The 17,026-nt window shown below is 42.0% G+C and overlaps 1 protein-coding gene across 3 annotated transcripts in view; it reads left to right on the top strand.

The window, feature by feature from the left end:
• The first annotated feature begins 1,068 nt into the window (after nt 1–1,068).
• The window catches only part of paip2b (poly(A) binding protein interacting protein 2B), a 20,910-nt gene continuing 4,952 nt past the window's right edge, over nt 1,069–17,026 (top strand). The window contains exon 1 of one of the 3 annotated variants that reach the window (XM_054747559.2): nt 1,069–1,347. Coding sequence is in view for 1 of the 3 variants with exons in the window: in XM_015946576.3 (XP_015802062.1) it covers nt 4,763–4,769 (7 nt within the window). In the remaining 2 variants the exon portion in view is untranslated. Of the gene's footprint in view, nt 1,348–4,609; nt 4,770–16,373; nt 16,928–17,026 lie in introns of those variants that run through there. The other 2 variants (XM_015946576.3, XM_070544283.1) reach the window with 2 other exon arrangements.

Genomic DNA, 17,026 nt, shown 5'->3' with positions numbered 1-17,026 from the left:
GTCCGAGTCAAGTTGTAAGTCTTTATAGATTTTATCAAGTCAAGACAGAAGTTATTAAAGAGAGACTGCACACCATCAGAAAACGTAACTCCGCCTCTAGTCAAGATTTGAAAAATGCTATGAAAGTGGGCGCTGCCAGGAGGCACAGAGTGGCATGGCCGAGTGTGGGGAATTTCCATCCTGGGAGGGAGGGGGAGTGGGAGGAGACTGTACCGATGAGGTGAAATTATTCCAGCCCCAGCCAGTCACAAGTTTAAAATGCAGTAGCTGCTGTTCTGCCACAGGGGGGCAGCACTAAGACGTTTTTGGACCCATGTTCAGCGCCTTGGGCTTCCTGACAGGGTTGCAGAAGGCGCTTTATAAATAAAGCTTTGATTGATTGATTGATTGATTGATTGATTGATTAATCAAGTTTACACAAACATGTCAAAAAATGCACAGAAACAGAAAGACTGCATACGTAAAGACCCAATTACACAGTTTATAAGCAAAAAAAGCTATTTTGGGGTTTAGTTACTCTTTTAAATAATGACTCGAATCCACACCGCTGCATTTTGTATTTACTTGGTGTTTCTTTGGTTGATATAGATTTTTTTGCTGATCTTAAACATTTAAGTATATCCACAAAAAGCAAAAACAGAAGAAATCTCCAAGAGAATAAACATTTTTCACGGCTCTGTAACGCCAGTACACACGCTGAAAGTCGACAAGTTCTGTATTTTTAAAAAAGTATTTCTCATTAAAAATATATGTTGTCGTTCTACTCTGTAGCCACTTCAGACTTCAGAAATTAATTTCTGAAGCGTAAAGAAGAGTCAGAAATAATAATTGTGCCTCCCGCATCTTCTTCTTTGCCCTTCTTAGGTAATAATCTCGCCTTGTTTTTGTTAGAAACGTTAAACCTCGTAAAAACAGCCACGTAATGAAAAACAAACTGGTCACACTGGTTAGAGAAAGGCCCAGCTAGAGGAATGGGTGATTTTTTTTGTTTTTTGTTTACTTACGTGAATGAGAAGGTGAGGCGGGCAGCGGGGTCATACGGACCAATAGCACAACTGGAAAACGTTGACTGACGTCCCTTTAAGCCAATGAGCGACGAGTACAGCTGGCTAAGCGCGACCACGACGCCGTTTTCTCTTTAAGGCATTAAAGCGGAAGAATTATCCCTTTCATCGGCTAAATAACACGAGTAAACGGACTGAGGACACATTTATGACTGTCATCTTTAACACAAGCGGATTGCTTTCCTCACATCCTAGTTTTTGTGACACTGGGACCCGTAAACAGCCTTTTGCCCCCCTGACAGCTGCTTTTCGGATTGCCCCCGTTTGCACTTGAAGTTCAGTGGTGAGTTAATTGGTGCAGAAAAAAGAGGAAGCTAGCAAAAACTACAGGCGCCTAGATGTAAACAATGCGGACTATCACTCCTAGTACGGGGTGCTGTTTGTTAACAACTGTTTTGTTTACACCAACAAAAGAAACGTGTCGTGTCTGTGGATTTTAACTCCCAGTAAAGATCTCAGTCCGTTCCAGAGAGAGAAGAGCTGGCTGAAAGTACTTGTACGTGTAGAATGTAGTATTTCACCAGTACAAGTACACTAGAAACGTCCTGAACTAGCAGGTCAGTATCTGATTAAAACACGCTTAGATTCGGACAACAGATGGTTTATCACGTGTTTATTCACGTTACGCATTACGGAGAGGGTTCACTTTTCTAAAGCCACGAGCAGAGATGCTTTTATTCACGAAGCCACGCAGGCATTGGTGAGCGAAAACGGTGTGGTGGATGTTTGTTCACGTGCTGCCTTCAAGGACACTTTAGGAGCTCGGATTTTCTAACACAGTGTCAGTGACGTTCATTGCTGCTGGAATAGTTACACCTGTGATCGTGTTGAGTCAGTAGCATGGACGTAGTTTGGACTTTAGAAGTGTGTGGGGGGGGGGGGGGGGGGGGGGTCACAACCGGCATGGGGACCGGGGGGGTTTACAGTGAGTATACAAAATATGTGTAAAACTACAGCCTAGAGGCTCTTTTATGCAGTGTCGGGAATGCAGAACTATGAAGTACGCAGGTGGCAGTAAAATTAAAAACTAATACTTTCAATTCAACTTTGTTTTTTCACCTTTTTAGTCATTTTCATTCCAACTCATTGTCACCGTTTCACACTTAGTTCTGCATATCTGATCAATAGAGCTCATTTACATCAGATTCTAGCTGAACTCTTGGACCTAGAGCTCAACCAGTCTGTTTTAATATAGCGTCATATTGGTTTTGGATGGTAAAAAGTGCAGGGGTCAAAAATTGACTTTGCCCCCCCCCCCCCCCCTAAAATTACACCCATGGGCTGTAGAACACATGGTTGGGTCAGCTTTTTGTAAAATCAGGAACACAATCACCAGTTTTAATTAACTCATTCGCTGCCAGTGTTTCTCACTGTTTTTACTGTTTTTTTAAGAGTCACAGAATGTTGCGCGCTAGGATGATGTCGACGCCAAAACAACCAAAACAAAGCGGAGACTCGCCTCTTACATCAGGAAGAATCCGCGTGTTTCGAGCGTTATCCGTTCTTTCATAGTCCGTTGTTGAATTGTGATCGGCAGAAGCTTTTCCGGTTCGCGCCTCACTTTTTTTACAGCAGCGGCCCAAAACGATCTCCTAACACATGGATGTTCTGCTTCCTGATCATGTGACGTGTGACGTATGCGGTTGAAGATCGGCTTCAAAGCTGGGATGTTTGTACTTACGGTGCGGGGGCTCGTTCCGATATGACGACTTTAGTCACCAATGGCAGTGAATGAGTTAACTTTGCTAAAGTATAATTTTAATAACAATCACCAGACCCTGTTTTTTAATTGGAACGGTAAAACTGGGCTGTGCGTTTCAGCAAATGAACGCCTCAATTTTAGCTCCGAATGATCATAAAGTCAGTGTAAGGGGCAATATCTGTGTAAAAATGTGTTTCTGTTAGCATGCTCCTCACTTTGTCATGGCTTTAGCACGTCTGCTAATTCTGAAGGCTAACCTCTCATTGGTCTTTTGTCGGAGTTTCAAAATATCCGGAGCAAGTAAAAATGGAAGAACAAGGGCAAAACACACAGACGGTGTTTTAAACATCATTAAATCCACCTGCTACTTTCAGTAAAGTCCTCAACACATTCGGTGGCAGCTCTTATCTGCTTTACAGCTTCAGTCGGTTGTATGTGACTGATCAGTCACTAGCTGCTGTCAACATCTGTTTTTATTTATGTGAATAGTTATTTGACATGCGTTTTGTAAATAGTCGCAGGCATTTTATGGGTTGTTTCTTTAACTGGTTAATGTTTTATAACTCAAAACCACTTCCATTCATCTAAAGTCTGTTTTTATTTTAACCTTGTGGTCTGTTGGTTTGTTTCTAATGTGTTTAAGTTCACTGTCATTGGGAAGAAACTGCTATGAACCTGCAACCTCTAAAACGGCATACGCTAACAAGTTCCATCCTGTGGTTTAGGAGGTATTCAGCTAACAAACGTGTTTGATTTTAGCTCAGGATCAAAAATTTAAAGCTGTTCTTGTTTTTTCTGGACATGCCAGTCATCTTGGACTAGACTGGACTCCAGCAGCGATCAGCTGTAGTCACACATCTTATGAGTTCTTTGAGAGTTTAGTTGAACATTTATTGATCCATCGGGTATTTGTCAAACATCGTGTTAGCAAAGGGTGATTAACTGATCATCGTTATTTGGAAATGCCTTTTTTTTTTTCGAAAGGAGTTCAGATGATTTAGGGATTATCTCTTTTCTGACCAATCATGTGACCAACCTGTTGCTGGTTTATCTAATTAGGCTGTGGGAGGGTCTTCCTTTATGTTGCCTTTCAAAAAATGCAAAACTTTAACTTTAAGCTAACCAGGAGTCAGTTTGTTACAAAATGAAATATCTGTTGTTTTTTTATTATAGACTATCAGTGTAAATGAATACACAAACTTCTCATTAGAACATACAGAACAATAATGGGTATTGTGTATGGTGTTTATATGTCAGGATGCTTGTTGTTTACTTTTTTCTACACAATAAAAACACTTTCCATTTAAATGTACAGAGGCCAGTGTTGATAATTTACTGAAATATATCAGAGTTGCATCTTTTTCAGTGTCTGACTGATCGCCTGTCATTATGGGCTGGTTGCCTCTGAGGGGAAAGAGCTGGAAACTGTTTCAGAATGCAACCAGATGCTTCTAACCCGAGTCTGCCGTCGCTTTTGTCTGATGCCACTTTTAGTTTAGACTTTTTGTGTTTGTGGGCCTACATCGGTTTGTGCTTGTGGTTGGAAAGCACGTCCAAAACGGGTGATGTATCTGAATAAACTTAGTTACATTATCAATGACCGTTTGGTGTTAAGAGTTAGATGATGCTTCTCGGATGTCCAACCGTTTTAATCCAACCCAAGGAAGCTGAATGCAAATTATTGTAATATTTAATTGTAATCCAGGCAGTTGGAGGTAAGATGTTGTTTATTTAAACATCAAAAGTAGGAAAAATGACTACAACGTTTGTATAAACAAAAAACACGTTTTTATATTTAAAGAGCTTGACACGTCCACTTTGCTTATAAGGTCCGTGAACGCCTCTCCAGACCACGTGACCGAGCGTCCTCTCCAACTAGCGCGGAGCGGAGGCTAAGCTAACAGGATTTAGCAGCTGTGAGAAACGGCGATCTGAAGCATTCTACGCGCAGCACTTTTACCTTCGAGTAACACTTCAGGCGAACACCAGCAGGACTATGCCAGGTAACTTTAACCTCGAGAGAACAAAAATGGCGAGCCGTGTGAAGGTGTTGTAATCACCGAAGGGTAGGCTTGTTTTGTTGACCTGGATGCTGCCATGCTTTAGCAGCCTGCTAACGCAGCGAAGCCCACTTTGTTTGGCCTCAAATATTCAACTAGGATCTGCGTTTGTCCTTTATGCGAGGGCACTTGGTTTGGTGGCTGATTGTGCGCGTTTTTATTTGACGTGCTGCTTCCGGTGGGGACGCTTTTGTGCTTTGTTGTTTTTAGAGGAGCAGATGAGAAGTACCTAGCCCTCCACTCTTTGTTGTTGCTGGGATCATCTCTAGGCCCCGCACTGACAGCACAGCTACGTCGTCTGTTCTCTACCTCCGCACACGCTGGCCTCTTAGCATGATCTCGGCTAAACCCATGCACATGTTCCCCAGGTAGCTGTACACCTAGCTCAAACTGTTGGCTCGCAACCAGGTAATTCACAACACCTGCCTCTCAAGCTGCCGAGTCCACTTATTATGGTAGAGCTCCACTCTACTCCACTCACATGCTGAACTTTTTAGTTTTCAGCTGTTAAATTACTTGTTTCCAATTCCTGGACTGCTGATCCGAGTAAGTAAGTAAGTAAAGTTTATTGATGTAGCGCCTTTCACAGATATAAATCACAAAGCGCTGTACAACATGAGTAAAATCAGGGCAAATACCTCAAACCAATAAAAACATCATAAAAACAATAGCAGTGACAACAATAGTAACCAAAATCAGGACTACTTCTGTCCAATTCTGATTTATTTAAAGAACGCATTTTTAAATTTCTGATTAACTTGGAAATTATCCTGGGATCAAATATAATTGGGGCTTAGTAATGGTGTCCTCGCAGAGTAACGAAAAGTCAGATTAGGTTTCAGGTCGGCTGATTCTGATCAGCTAATGTTTTAGTTCCTCTTCTTTGGTTGTTGGGACAAGTTTGTCATTATTATTATTATTATTATTATTATTATTATTATTATTATTATTGGAGGCAGTAGCTCAGGAGGTAGAACAGGTTTTCCAGTGATTGGAAGGTTGCAGGTTCGATCCCAGCACCCAACAGAGAATGATGCTGTTGTGTCGTCGGTGGTCAGAGGGACGGATGGAGCCTGTGCTCGGCAGACTCGCCTCTATCGGTGAACCCCAGGGCAGCTGTAGCTACAGTGTAGCTCAGCACCACCAGGGTGTGAATGGGTGAATGATACACGGTGCTATACAAGTGCGGGTCATTTACCATCTTAGTGTTATAAGCTGCACTACGTTTGCCCCATTGGTTGAAAGCAGAATTGCACCTGTCAACAACCCTGCTGTGGCTAGTGCTACCACCAAGCTAAAGCTAACCTGTGCCAACTGATGATAAAGCCACTAAGGAAGAAGATCCATGCTGATGGACAAAATACTTTTATTACTGAAAAGTCTAGTAACAACAAAGCCAGGTCATCATCAGTCTGTGATTTCACAGCTTCTGGTGAGCCTGTTTCAGGAACTAGAATAGGGCCTGGGGTCGTGTCACCATCCCTGACATGGCCGCCATGTTGGCAGCCTATGATTCCTTGCTTCCTGCTTGTTACTAACAACAGGACGCTCAGTCTTGTACTTGCAGCTTCATTTAATGTATGAATGGTTATACTACGCAACTATTGTAAATCGTTGCTGTGCTGTGGGGTCAGGGTTAGACATCGTTTTTCATCTTTGTGCGCATGCGCGAGTGGCTGGGTGGCAAAAACATAAACAAACAAAATGGCCTGCTATCAATACGCGACGTAAACTTTTAAGAGTTTGTGGGCGAAATCACTGATATAAACATTTTACCATCTAAAGACTGGTTAAAGTTATAAAAAGCACGTATGAGCTCTGGGGATGACAGGAATAATTTCTCCCATTTGCCAGTGTTTTTTATTTTTATTATTATTATTTTTTTCCCCTCACAAATCTGCTGGGGCGGCATTTATTCCTGTTCGACACAAAGCCCTGGGCTCTTGACTCGTAAACAATTAAAGGCTTTCAAATGTCTGGAGACCTACGATTATTTTGTTTTAAGAAAAGCTGTGCCGATCTCGTCTGAAAACAGAAACCCATGGTCATGCTAATAGCAGCTGTTAGCTCAGATGAGCAGAGCCACGTTGTTTACGTCACCTGAGGGTGATGGCTAACAAAAACAGAAAAATCCTCACAGCGACTGCAAAGCCGGGCCAGTCTTCATTCATCAGTGTCCTTATTTATTTGTTATAATAGTAATAATCATCATCGTGGATTGAGACACCTGATTCAGAACGGGAAAACTTGACTCTGTGGATTTAAAATATACCAAGATGAATATTTATAAACATCTTCTCTAAATAACAAATATGTCGTCAGGACTTGCATGAACCAAACAAGCTGCAGGAGTCCAGGCAGGGTCCGAAATTAAATTTTTTACTCACCATCCAAGCATATTTTTTACCGGCCAAATTCCTAAATGATTTAGATCTACCTAAAGCATGTTATTCTATATTATGTTGATTCCAAACAGAGTGACACAATAATTAAAACATCAATTAATAAGAAAAACAACTCTTTTGTCATTTTTACTATTTATTTATTTATTTTTAGAGATGTTTTTATGAAATCTTTCATTGAAATCTGACTCCTTGTTTTCTCTGTCCATGAAGTCTGGCCTCCTGCTTCTGACACCGTCTTTGTGCCAAAGCATTACAGCCTCATTTGGGTCATAGTCCTTGATCTCTGGAGAACACAGCTGCAGCATGAGAATATCTGAAAGTGTGTCAGGGCTAGGGTTGTCACGGTAACCGGTGTAGCGGTAAACCCCGGTAAAAAAGTTGACAATAATAATAACAGTCTTGTTTAAAAAAAAAAATATATATATATATTATCTCGGTGGATTACCGTGGCTGCGGTGTAGGCGCGGTGACCCTTACCAGCCACCGTATCATCTGGAAGTTGCCGGCGGCACATGCGCACTTTGTTGTTTACGACCAAAACTTTCTTTAAGCTAAAGCTGAAATAATGGCCAAAGGAGGAGACGGCAGCACTTGGGACATTTATTATCCCTCAAAGAAGACAAAGTCGGAAGTACGGACATTTTTTGGATATTTGAAGAATGCCGAGGGACAGTTGTCTGTGAAAGGCAGCAACGCTACGTGGCCATCATAATGTAGCCTGTCTCACGACTCCGCCATCTCCGGTTCGCCACTTTTCACAAAATCTTCTGGTTGCCACTGGTCCTGGTGGTTTTTCTTCCAGTTCGACGAGTTTTCTTTTGGAAGGCTGGCTGACTCCAGTTAAAAACCGCCACATTTCACCGCTAGTTTTAACACGAAGCTAACGGCTAACTTGATAAACTGATTGAATGGGATAGGTGGAAATGACGTTGGATGCGGCGCTCACGTTTCGCGTACGTTTGTGTACGTTGCATGCAGGCAGGAGGAGTATCAGAAATCCGTGGAAGATGACTGATAAACATAACTAATTTGGTGCAAACATTTACTCACCAGGTGGCAGGTAGAGCTCAAAAATTTACTCGCCAAATGGAGCAATTTACTCGCATTTGGCGAGTGTTATTTTCGGACCCTGAGTCCAGGCTTTCTTTAGAGACTCCGGGTTGCTTCCTGTCTTCTCTCGTATTTTGCGTTGTTTACGGGCAAAATTCCAACTAAACTTTTTATCAAGCCGAACTCTCAGTCCTCCTCCAAACATGCAAAACAACCGAATTATAGGCAAAATACGTAGTTTCTTGCCACACACTACCAGGATGCAATGCAAGAAACCTAAACACTGACGTCACTAAAAGTCCTCAGGGCGACCAAACATCACCTTACAGAGTCTTCCAGTAGAGCTCCGGGAGTTGACGTCACCTCTCCCGGCATTCAACAGTTCAAATCGAAACGTCGCCATCTTGGCTGGCAGAAGCCCGCATCTGGACTATTTGTTATTGTCAGAACTAGAGCTGAAACAACTAATCGATTTAATCGATTATAATCGATTATTAAAATAGTTAACAACTTTTTTAGTCATCGATTAGTTGTTTAATAATCATATTTTACCGCATAAAGTCTATTTTTTACCACAATCTGACATCGGTTACAATCTGTTAAATTTGCCGCCAGTGTGTGGCAGTAATTGAGTGTTCTGACTCAGAACACTCAGTCAAACGGGAAATATGGTAGGTTCCTGTTGTGCCCCAGGATGCAGAACAGACGCGGACGACATAAGGATTGAGCCATCTACAGGATTCCCCAAGATCCGGAGCGCCGCAAACGTTGGATCATTGTAATAAAACGCGCTAGTGACCGGGCGAAAATGAAGCTGTGGGATCCCGAGAGTAAAGGTTTTCGCTTATGCAGCGACCGCTTCATATCAGGTACTTAAACCAACGTTCCCTCAACTGTGTATGGTATTTATTTAAAATGCTTTTATTACGATTCTTAGTGGGCTTCCTAAACTTATTTTGGCGTGGCTTTTTCTGTCTTATTACTCATAGAAACAAGTAAACATCACGTAAAACGTTGCCTCGTGAGTTCTGCTTGCTGCCGTTTACGTGTTTTATGATCACAGCAATTAACCGGTTAAGCTGTATTTAGTTTTTAAGCAACGGTTGATCAATTGTCAGATCACACATCAAAAGCACTTTGGATTGCTATTATCTGTCTCACCAAGACAGATCTCAGACAGATCCTGAGACGCTCCTGCCTGACATTTTTATTTTAGTCACGGAAAAAAATCAGACTAGTGATTTTTCTCTTGGCGTTCAGTTTATACATTCAAACAGCACAGCACTCTATTTCAGTTCAATTCAAGTTTATTTATATAGCGCCAAATCACGACAAGAGTCGCCTCAAGGCACTTCACATAATAAACATTCCAATTCACAGTTCATTAAGCCAATCAGAAATAATGTTTCCTATATAAGGAACCCAGCAAATTGCATCATTTAAACTACTTGCATGTAAATCTGTTATTTGTCCATCCATCCATTTTCATCCGCTTATCCGGAGTCGGGTTGCGGGTGCAGTAGCGTCGAGAGGCCCAGACTTCCCTCTCCCCAGCCGCCTGAGCCAGCTCCTCCGGGGGAATCCCAAGGGGTTCCCCGGCCAGGTCCGGTAAGAAGTCCGCTCCGACAGCTTCTGGCGTTTTTAAAAAGTATCCCAGGGGCACGGTAAGGGTCGGAGATGTTTAGTCTATTTAATTTCTGACTATATAAAACGATTTCTTTGGTTTTAAAGTGTGAAGTAAACTCCGGAGTAAAGTCCAAGCCGATCCCGTTCATTTTGCTTACATTTGTTGCCTGCCAACATGGCGTCTACTCTCTTGACAGTCACGTGACGTCGGGAGCTCTATTATTTCCTTCGACCATGACACGCATGCGCACACACACACACACACACACACACACACACACACACACACACACACTGATAGGTATGCAGGTGCTCTGACACACCATGCAACTTCTCCTGCTACACTTCTTCTATGGGATCGTCCTTTTGATTGCTTTAATATAAAAACGGACCAAATGAAACGTTTACCTCATCTGGAGGTTTACATCCACTCACACCACAAACAAGATGGCCGAAAATGTCCGTTATGCAGAGCTGCAGCGGTAACCAGGAACATCGGTGCTCCGGTCTTGGGTCTTTCATGTGGATCCAATCCATTTATAATGCTGATTTGGTCCACACACCAGTACCTGGCTTCTCTATTTAATACCCCTGTGTCATCTGCATCGCGCTAACCTGTTAACACTTTCTTTTATCCCAAATCTGCTTCTTCTGTGCGACATCATGTTTGTTGTCATTAGGGCTGCAACTAACGATTATTTTCATAATCGATTAATATGTCGATTATTTTTTTCGATTAATCGGTTTGTTATTGTTTAGCTACTTAACCTATACAAGTGATGGATACATTTCAGTTATGAAAAAGAAAAACATAAGAGAATTGTGCAGTTGACTGCGATCGATTTTATTGCACATGAACACAGTCAGCGGTGTAAAATGAGCTAAACAGTGCAAAATATCAGTCCAGAATAATTTTTTGGCATCAAAATATAAGAGGTAAATTCCATAAAAAATAATGTAGAATCTAGAATAGAGTTTGTAAGTGGTATGCAATGCTGGGGGGTGAGTGCCTTGTTCCCCATGTAGTTGTCCATCGTTGCTTGTTTTTTTTTCTGCATGAGAAACACAAATAGACTGAAATAAGTACACATATAAAATAAAGCAGCACACACACTACAACACTAAATCAATATTACATTATTTGAATTAATTAACAATATACAGTGATCATTTATTTTGACAAAAATGTGTTGTGAGGCGTTTTACAGCGTTAGACAGTAAAACAGCCTTTTAATAGTAAAAAAATGACTTTCTGAATTTCTCCTGCATTTAAAACTTGAAAGCGTACAACTATGCCGCGTTATATTCACCTGGACACAGCTCGTCTGTATATTTTTCTCTGCGGAGTTGTCCTTTTTTGAATGAGGAACATAGTTATGGGTTTGTGCCGTTTTTCTCTTAACGAGAACATTCTTATAAACAGACGTGCTAAATTTGGCAAGCGCATGATTCACAACACGGAGATTCACGATTGCATCTAGTCAATCAGAAGTAGAACACCGTAGACTGACGCGGCAAAAAAAAAATGTTTAACATCCACTATAACGAACTCCGCTCCCAAATTTGATCTGCGTTAGCTTGTTTATTTTCTGTTACTTACCGGATTCACCGGACTTTCCTCTGCTGCATCAGCCCCCACATGTTTTCGTTTCAAATGTTCACTTAGGGACATCGTGCTTCCGTGCCATGCTAGATGGTTTTTGCATATTTTGCAGGTCATCCGTCTTTTCAAGGCATCTAGAGTGAAGTGCTCCCATACTCGTGAGGTTTTTGTCTGGGGTTTCTCTTCAGTTTTGTTGCTTCTATTTTTCTTCCGTATTTCTTTTTGTTCTGCCATCTCTCACAGCAAGATGAGCGTCAGTAACGTGATACGTCATGAAAACCGAGGGCACTCATTGGCTCATTTCTTCTTCTACGGCTCCACTGGTAGATCAGTGGCTCATTACTGCCACACACTGGCGGCAAATTTAACAGCTTGTAACCGATGTCAGATTGTGGTAAAAAATAGACTTTATGCGGTAAAATATGATTATTAAACAACTAATCGATTACTAAAAAAGTTGTTCACTATTTTAATAATCGATTAGAATTGATTAAATCGATTAGTTGTTTCAGCTCTAGTTGTCATGGTTTGTTAACGCTTGTAAGGCCGTCAAAGTGTCAGCGCACATCCCAGAATGCAACATATAACCACGTGTGATCCCGAGCCCTATTCAGGTGGTGGAGAAAGTAGCTTCAGACAGTACGGTTTGGAGTTACTTCCTGTTATTTGGACATCTCGCCTCTGATTGGCTAACAGCAACACGACCCCACTACTGACTCGTGTATTTTTTTTTGTTTGCTTTTTTGTAATTCTGATATTTTTTCTTCTCAAATAACACAAGACTGAAGGAGTTCTGCTATGTAGTGGAGTTGCTAATGCTAATGGTTAGCTTCAGCTAGCTGAGGCGTTCAGTTTCTTGAACGCTAAACCAACAACAGCCTTCTCCGTCGTGAGTCCATGAATGTTAAGTGACAGGGTGATGTAGATCCGTCAGGATTTTCTAATCCTAGAGTCTCGCGTCTGTTTTCTATCAGAAGCTACTGCAGGAGATGGGTGTAGGAGACTATTTTCACATTCAGTCTGCATGAAAAACTCAGTAACTGAATTATCAGAAATGATCACTAAAAATGTTTTTAGTGACCCACACTTAAAAACCTCAATTACATACTGAATATTTTAGAGGGCAGAGCCAGCGGGGTTTAGCTGACTCATCTGTTTTTTGTTGATAGTATTCCACGTTTTACTGTTACGTCTGATCCCTCACACTGTAGAAAGTATACGGTGTTGAGCTTCTGCTGTTTAACTAATTAATATAATGGGCTGATTAGTCTGCAGAAAGAACACAAAATGCATCCAATTTAGTCTCGGCTTGTAAAAACATCAAGGACCTTCAAACGTTACTAGACATTTGATTGTTCCTGCAGAGCCCAGGGCTTTTATTGTGAAAGGGTTTCATAGAAAGTTCTATTTTTGATGTAATAAACGCTGTTGGGATAATATAGACAGTGGCTGGTCTCGCTAAACCAAACAGCCTAGCCGGTGTAAACGTTCTTATAGCTTTCTGTAACAATAACGACGTGAATTAGACAAAAGTACTAAAATACTAGAAACTGCTACTTTCAAGGCCTACAGAAGGCTTGTTTGATCTGTTTCCTCTCATCACATTACCTTTATCTCCTCCTGTTTTTCAGATGGAGACCTTCTCACATTTTACCTCAGTAGCTAATTTTATCAAAGTATACATTATTTTATATTTTTACAACTTCCCCAATTGTATGCTGAGCAGTTAATATTAGATATTATTAAATGTAGTAAAATTGTCACATGTCCGCCGCGGTGGACGTTGCTGTACATGTGAAGCTGACATTTAGGATCGGTCAATATAATTTGTGTTTTGTGGCAATAAAGACCTAAAATGTGTGGATGTGAACATGAATGCATCTACGTGTGGTTCCCAAAACATTTCTGATCTCTTATTATGAAATACAAAAAATTGATATTTTACACTAAAATATGGTTTTGAAATTTGACCTCAATTGTTTCGCTGACATTTATTCACAATATGGCAGTAAAATGAAAAAAGCTGTGGCGTGAATAACCGGGTTCCTGTTAGGGATGTCCCGTTCCGATATCGGAAGTAATTCGATATTGGCCGAAAAACCCGGATTATATCGGACAGCATCAAAAGTCTCAGATCTAAGCAGTTATGGTTCATATTTTTGCAACCAGTGGTTAAAAAGTTGTCATTTTTGATACTTGCTGTTATTGGCTCTCGTTCTTTGAGTAATATCACTTGGTCAGGCCTTTCATACGTTCCACACAACGAAATAGGTAAAAGTATGTATGACGTGTGGAGATGTCGTATCGCACTGATATTGGTATCGGTCAATACTGAAGGCTGCAATATCGTATCGTATGGGACGTGAGAAAGTTGTATCGGGTCGTCACTGATTTTAGCAAGATTATTTTGAAGATTTTTATTTTGTAAACTGGATCATAAATAGGGTTGTCACGGTAACCGGTGTAGCGGTAAACCCCGGTAAAAAAGTTGACAAAAATAAAAACCGTCTTATTATCTCGGTGGGTTACCGTGGCTGTGCTGTAGGCACGGTGACCCTTACCAGCCACCGTATCATCTGCTGAAGTTGCCGGCGGCACATGCGCACTTAGTTGTTTACAACCAAAACTTTCTTGAAGCTAAAGCTGAAATAATGGTCAAAGGAGGAGACGGCAGCGCTCAGGACATTTGTTATCCCTCAAACAGGACAAAGTGGGAAGTACGGGCATGTTTTGGATATTTGAAGAATGCCGAGGGACAGCTGATAGAAGACGGCTATCCTGTTTGCAGCACGTGCAGAAAAAGTGTCTGTGAAAGGCAGCAACGCTTCAAATCTCATGACACATCTGCGTGACCATCACCCACAACTCTACAGTCAACGCAAGGCAAGCTAACGTTAGCGTTTTAGCTAAAATGCGTGATCCGAGGATTTGGGTTGAGGGAGAACGCAACGAGTTGCTATATAAAGCAGCCGCAGCGCCGCTACCTGCATATAAACCGTGTCGCGGACACCCCCATGTTGAAATGACGCTATGCATTACGGGGCTCCCAGGGGCAGATAAAAGTTGGTCTCTCTCCGAGAATAATTATGAATTTAACAACGATTACTGCCTGATGACATTTTCCCACATCTGCAAAGCTCACTGGAAGGACACAAACCGAGGACAATATTTTCCTGATATAGGGTTTATTACTCAAGTAAGGGTAAAAAAAGTATCTGATTAGAAGGCTACTTGAGTACTGAGTATCATCTGGTCTAATATTTTTAAATGATGACATCAAACAGACAAAAAATAAGAAGTTATGGGCAAATATTGGCATTTTAAAGACTAAAGGAAAAAATGTAAACAAATAAAAAACATAATTACAAAATAACACATTTTAGGCTAAATTTAGACACAAACTGAGGACAATATTTCCTGATATACAGGGTTTATGTAGTTGTCTGAAAATGTAACACGTTTAAAAAAATACTGCAATAATACCGAAAACCGTGGTAATTTTGGTCACAATAACCGTGAGGTTACACTTTCACACCGTGACAACCCTAATCATAAATCAGAAGTTTTGAGTCATTTCAGTTTTCACAGGAAACTCGAGGTTAGCTTTGACACGCATCACTAACGGCTTTTCTCATTTCAGCCGCAACCGTAAACCATGAGTGAAAAGAGCCGGTTATTCAGTTGCCATCAACTCCAGCGTGTTGGTGAACCTGACCAGTTTATCTTTCACCATCAAAATCTCTAATCCTGTGGTCGAGGTGGTGATCTGTTAGCACACACCCACCTGTTCTCCGTTCAGCGTGTGCCGCTCTGCTCACTTTGCATTTTTCCAGTCGTCCCGTCTTTGCCCGGACATTTCCTGTCCGGCGCCCGCAGAAAGCACCAGTAATGATGAAGATGGGTCTGCAAAGCCTAAACGACTCGAATCCGGTCGGGGTCGTGACCTTTTTGACCTGAACGGTCGCAAAAGTAACGCCAGTGGTCCCACGTGACATCATAGAGGCCGATGTTCCTGCAGCTTCTGTTGGAACCACTGCAGTCGGCCAACATCTGCACCATCACGTGCTCTGTTTAACACACACACACACACACACACACTAGGGATGCACCGATACGATACTGGTATCGGCACCGATACCCATACCAGTATCGGTATCGGCAAAAGTTAACCAATGCCAGGAACCGATACCAATGCAGTTGCTTGAAAATGGCTTCACTGTGACTTGTCATTTCTGTTCACCTGATATTTTAGTTTAGTGATGATTTCCATTCATATATTTTACTTTTTATCTACCTCACAGTCTTTTCCTGTTGAAAATGGAGAAGAAAATAAAATCAGTATTCCAAGTCACTGCTTTTTTGTGTGTGGTAGAAGTATCGGTATTGGTAATCGGTATCGGCGAGTACTCACATCCAAGTATCGGTATCGTATCGGTTTGAAAAAAAAAAGTGGTATCGTTGCATCCCTAACACACACACACACACACACACACACACACACACACACACACACACAGTTGGGCAGCTGCCTTGCTCTGACTTTATAAAGTGACCACTAACTTCTCACAGACTAGTTTGTTCCAGTTAGCGGTTGCTTTTACCGGATGTTGCCCCTTCTTCCTGATTGGATGTCGGCTCTGCTCCGCGTCGTGAGCCTGCAGTCTGTTGTGTAAAATCTAAATACGCCGTTTCTCATGCTGGGTGTGTTCGGGATCCACTTTCTCCTGACCCGTTAGCCAGTCACACGGGCCGGCGTCAGTCCTCTAACCCGGTTAGATCACACGTGTTTGCTCTTATTGTCGTCAGCCTGCCTCAGGTCAGACTCGGCTGGCACACGTCTGTCGGCGAGAACGGAGAAGCGAGGCTGGGACCGAGTCAGGACTCTGGTAGTTGGGGCGTGAATCTGCTGCAGAGCCGTTAGCTGGTTGTACCCCTTTCCCTCTGGCTCCTCCTGGGGGGGGTGTCATTACTACTGGGCTCAGAGACCACTTACACCACCAAGCATGTTGATTTGGTATTTTTGAGTTGATTTTATTATAAAACCTCAAAACAAACGATCGTGAGCAGAATACTGCTTTTACTGAGGAGTTGGAGGGCTTCTCCCAGACACACCTGTGAGGATTATTCCAGGTTTCTGACTCCAGAGCCATGTAGACGTGTGTTTCTGTATGAAAGCTATAAATAAATACTATCTCGCCCGCTGCAGATTGTCCTGAGTGACCTCCTTTTGCAGAGATAAGACTGATGAGCTAACGTAGCTCTTATGCTAGCTCTGAACTCGTTAATGCAGCATTATTCACCAGGAGCTCTGGCGTAAAACCACCTGTAGCCGTAGCACCTCCCCAGCTCGGCTGGAAAACCCCAAATCCCCGCTGGAACAGTCGGGTCTCACAGGAATCATTGATCGCTAACACAAGGTGAGCTGATTAGATGCGTTGTATAAACGGATCTTTGCTCTTTTCAGGCATCAACAGCATTGATCTGCACCGTCCCAGCTGGGTTTAGTCAGCAGGTAT

This window comes from Nothobranchius furzeri, chromosome 14 (genome assembly GCF_043380555.1).
Source record: "Nothobranchius furzeri strain GRZ-AD chromosome 14, NfurGRZ-RIMD1, whole genome shotgun sequence".
Lineage (NCBI taxonomy): Eukaryota > Metazoa > Chordata > Actinopteri > Cyprinodontiformes > Nothobranchiidae > Nothobranchius > Nothobranchius furzeri.
The sequence above is the reverse complement of the archived record's forward strand: the minus strand, read 5'-3'. Positions and strand labels throughout refer to the sequence as shown.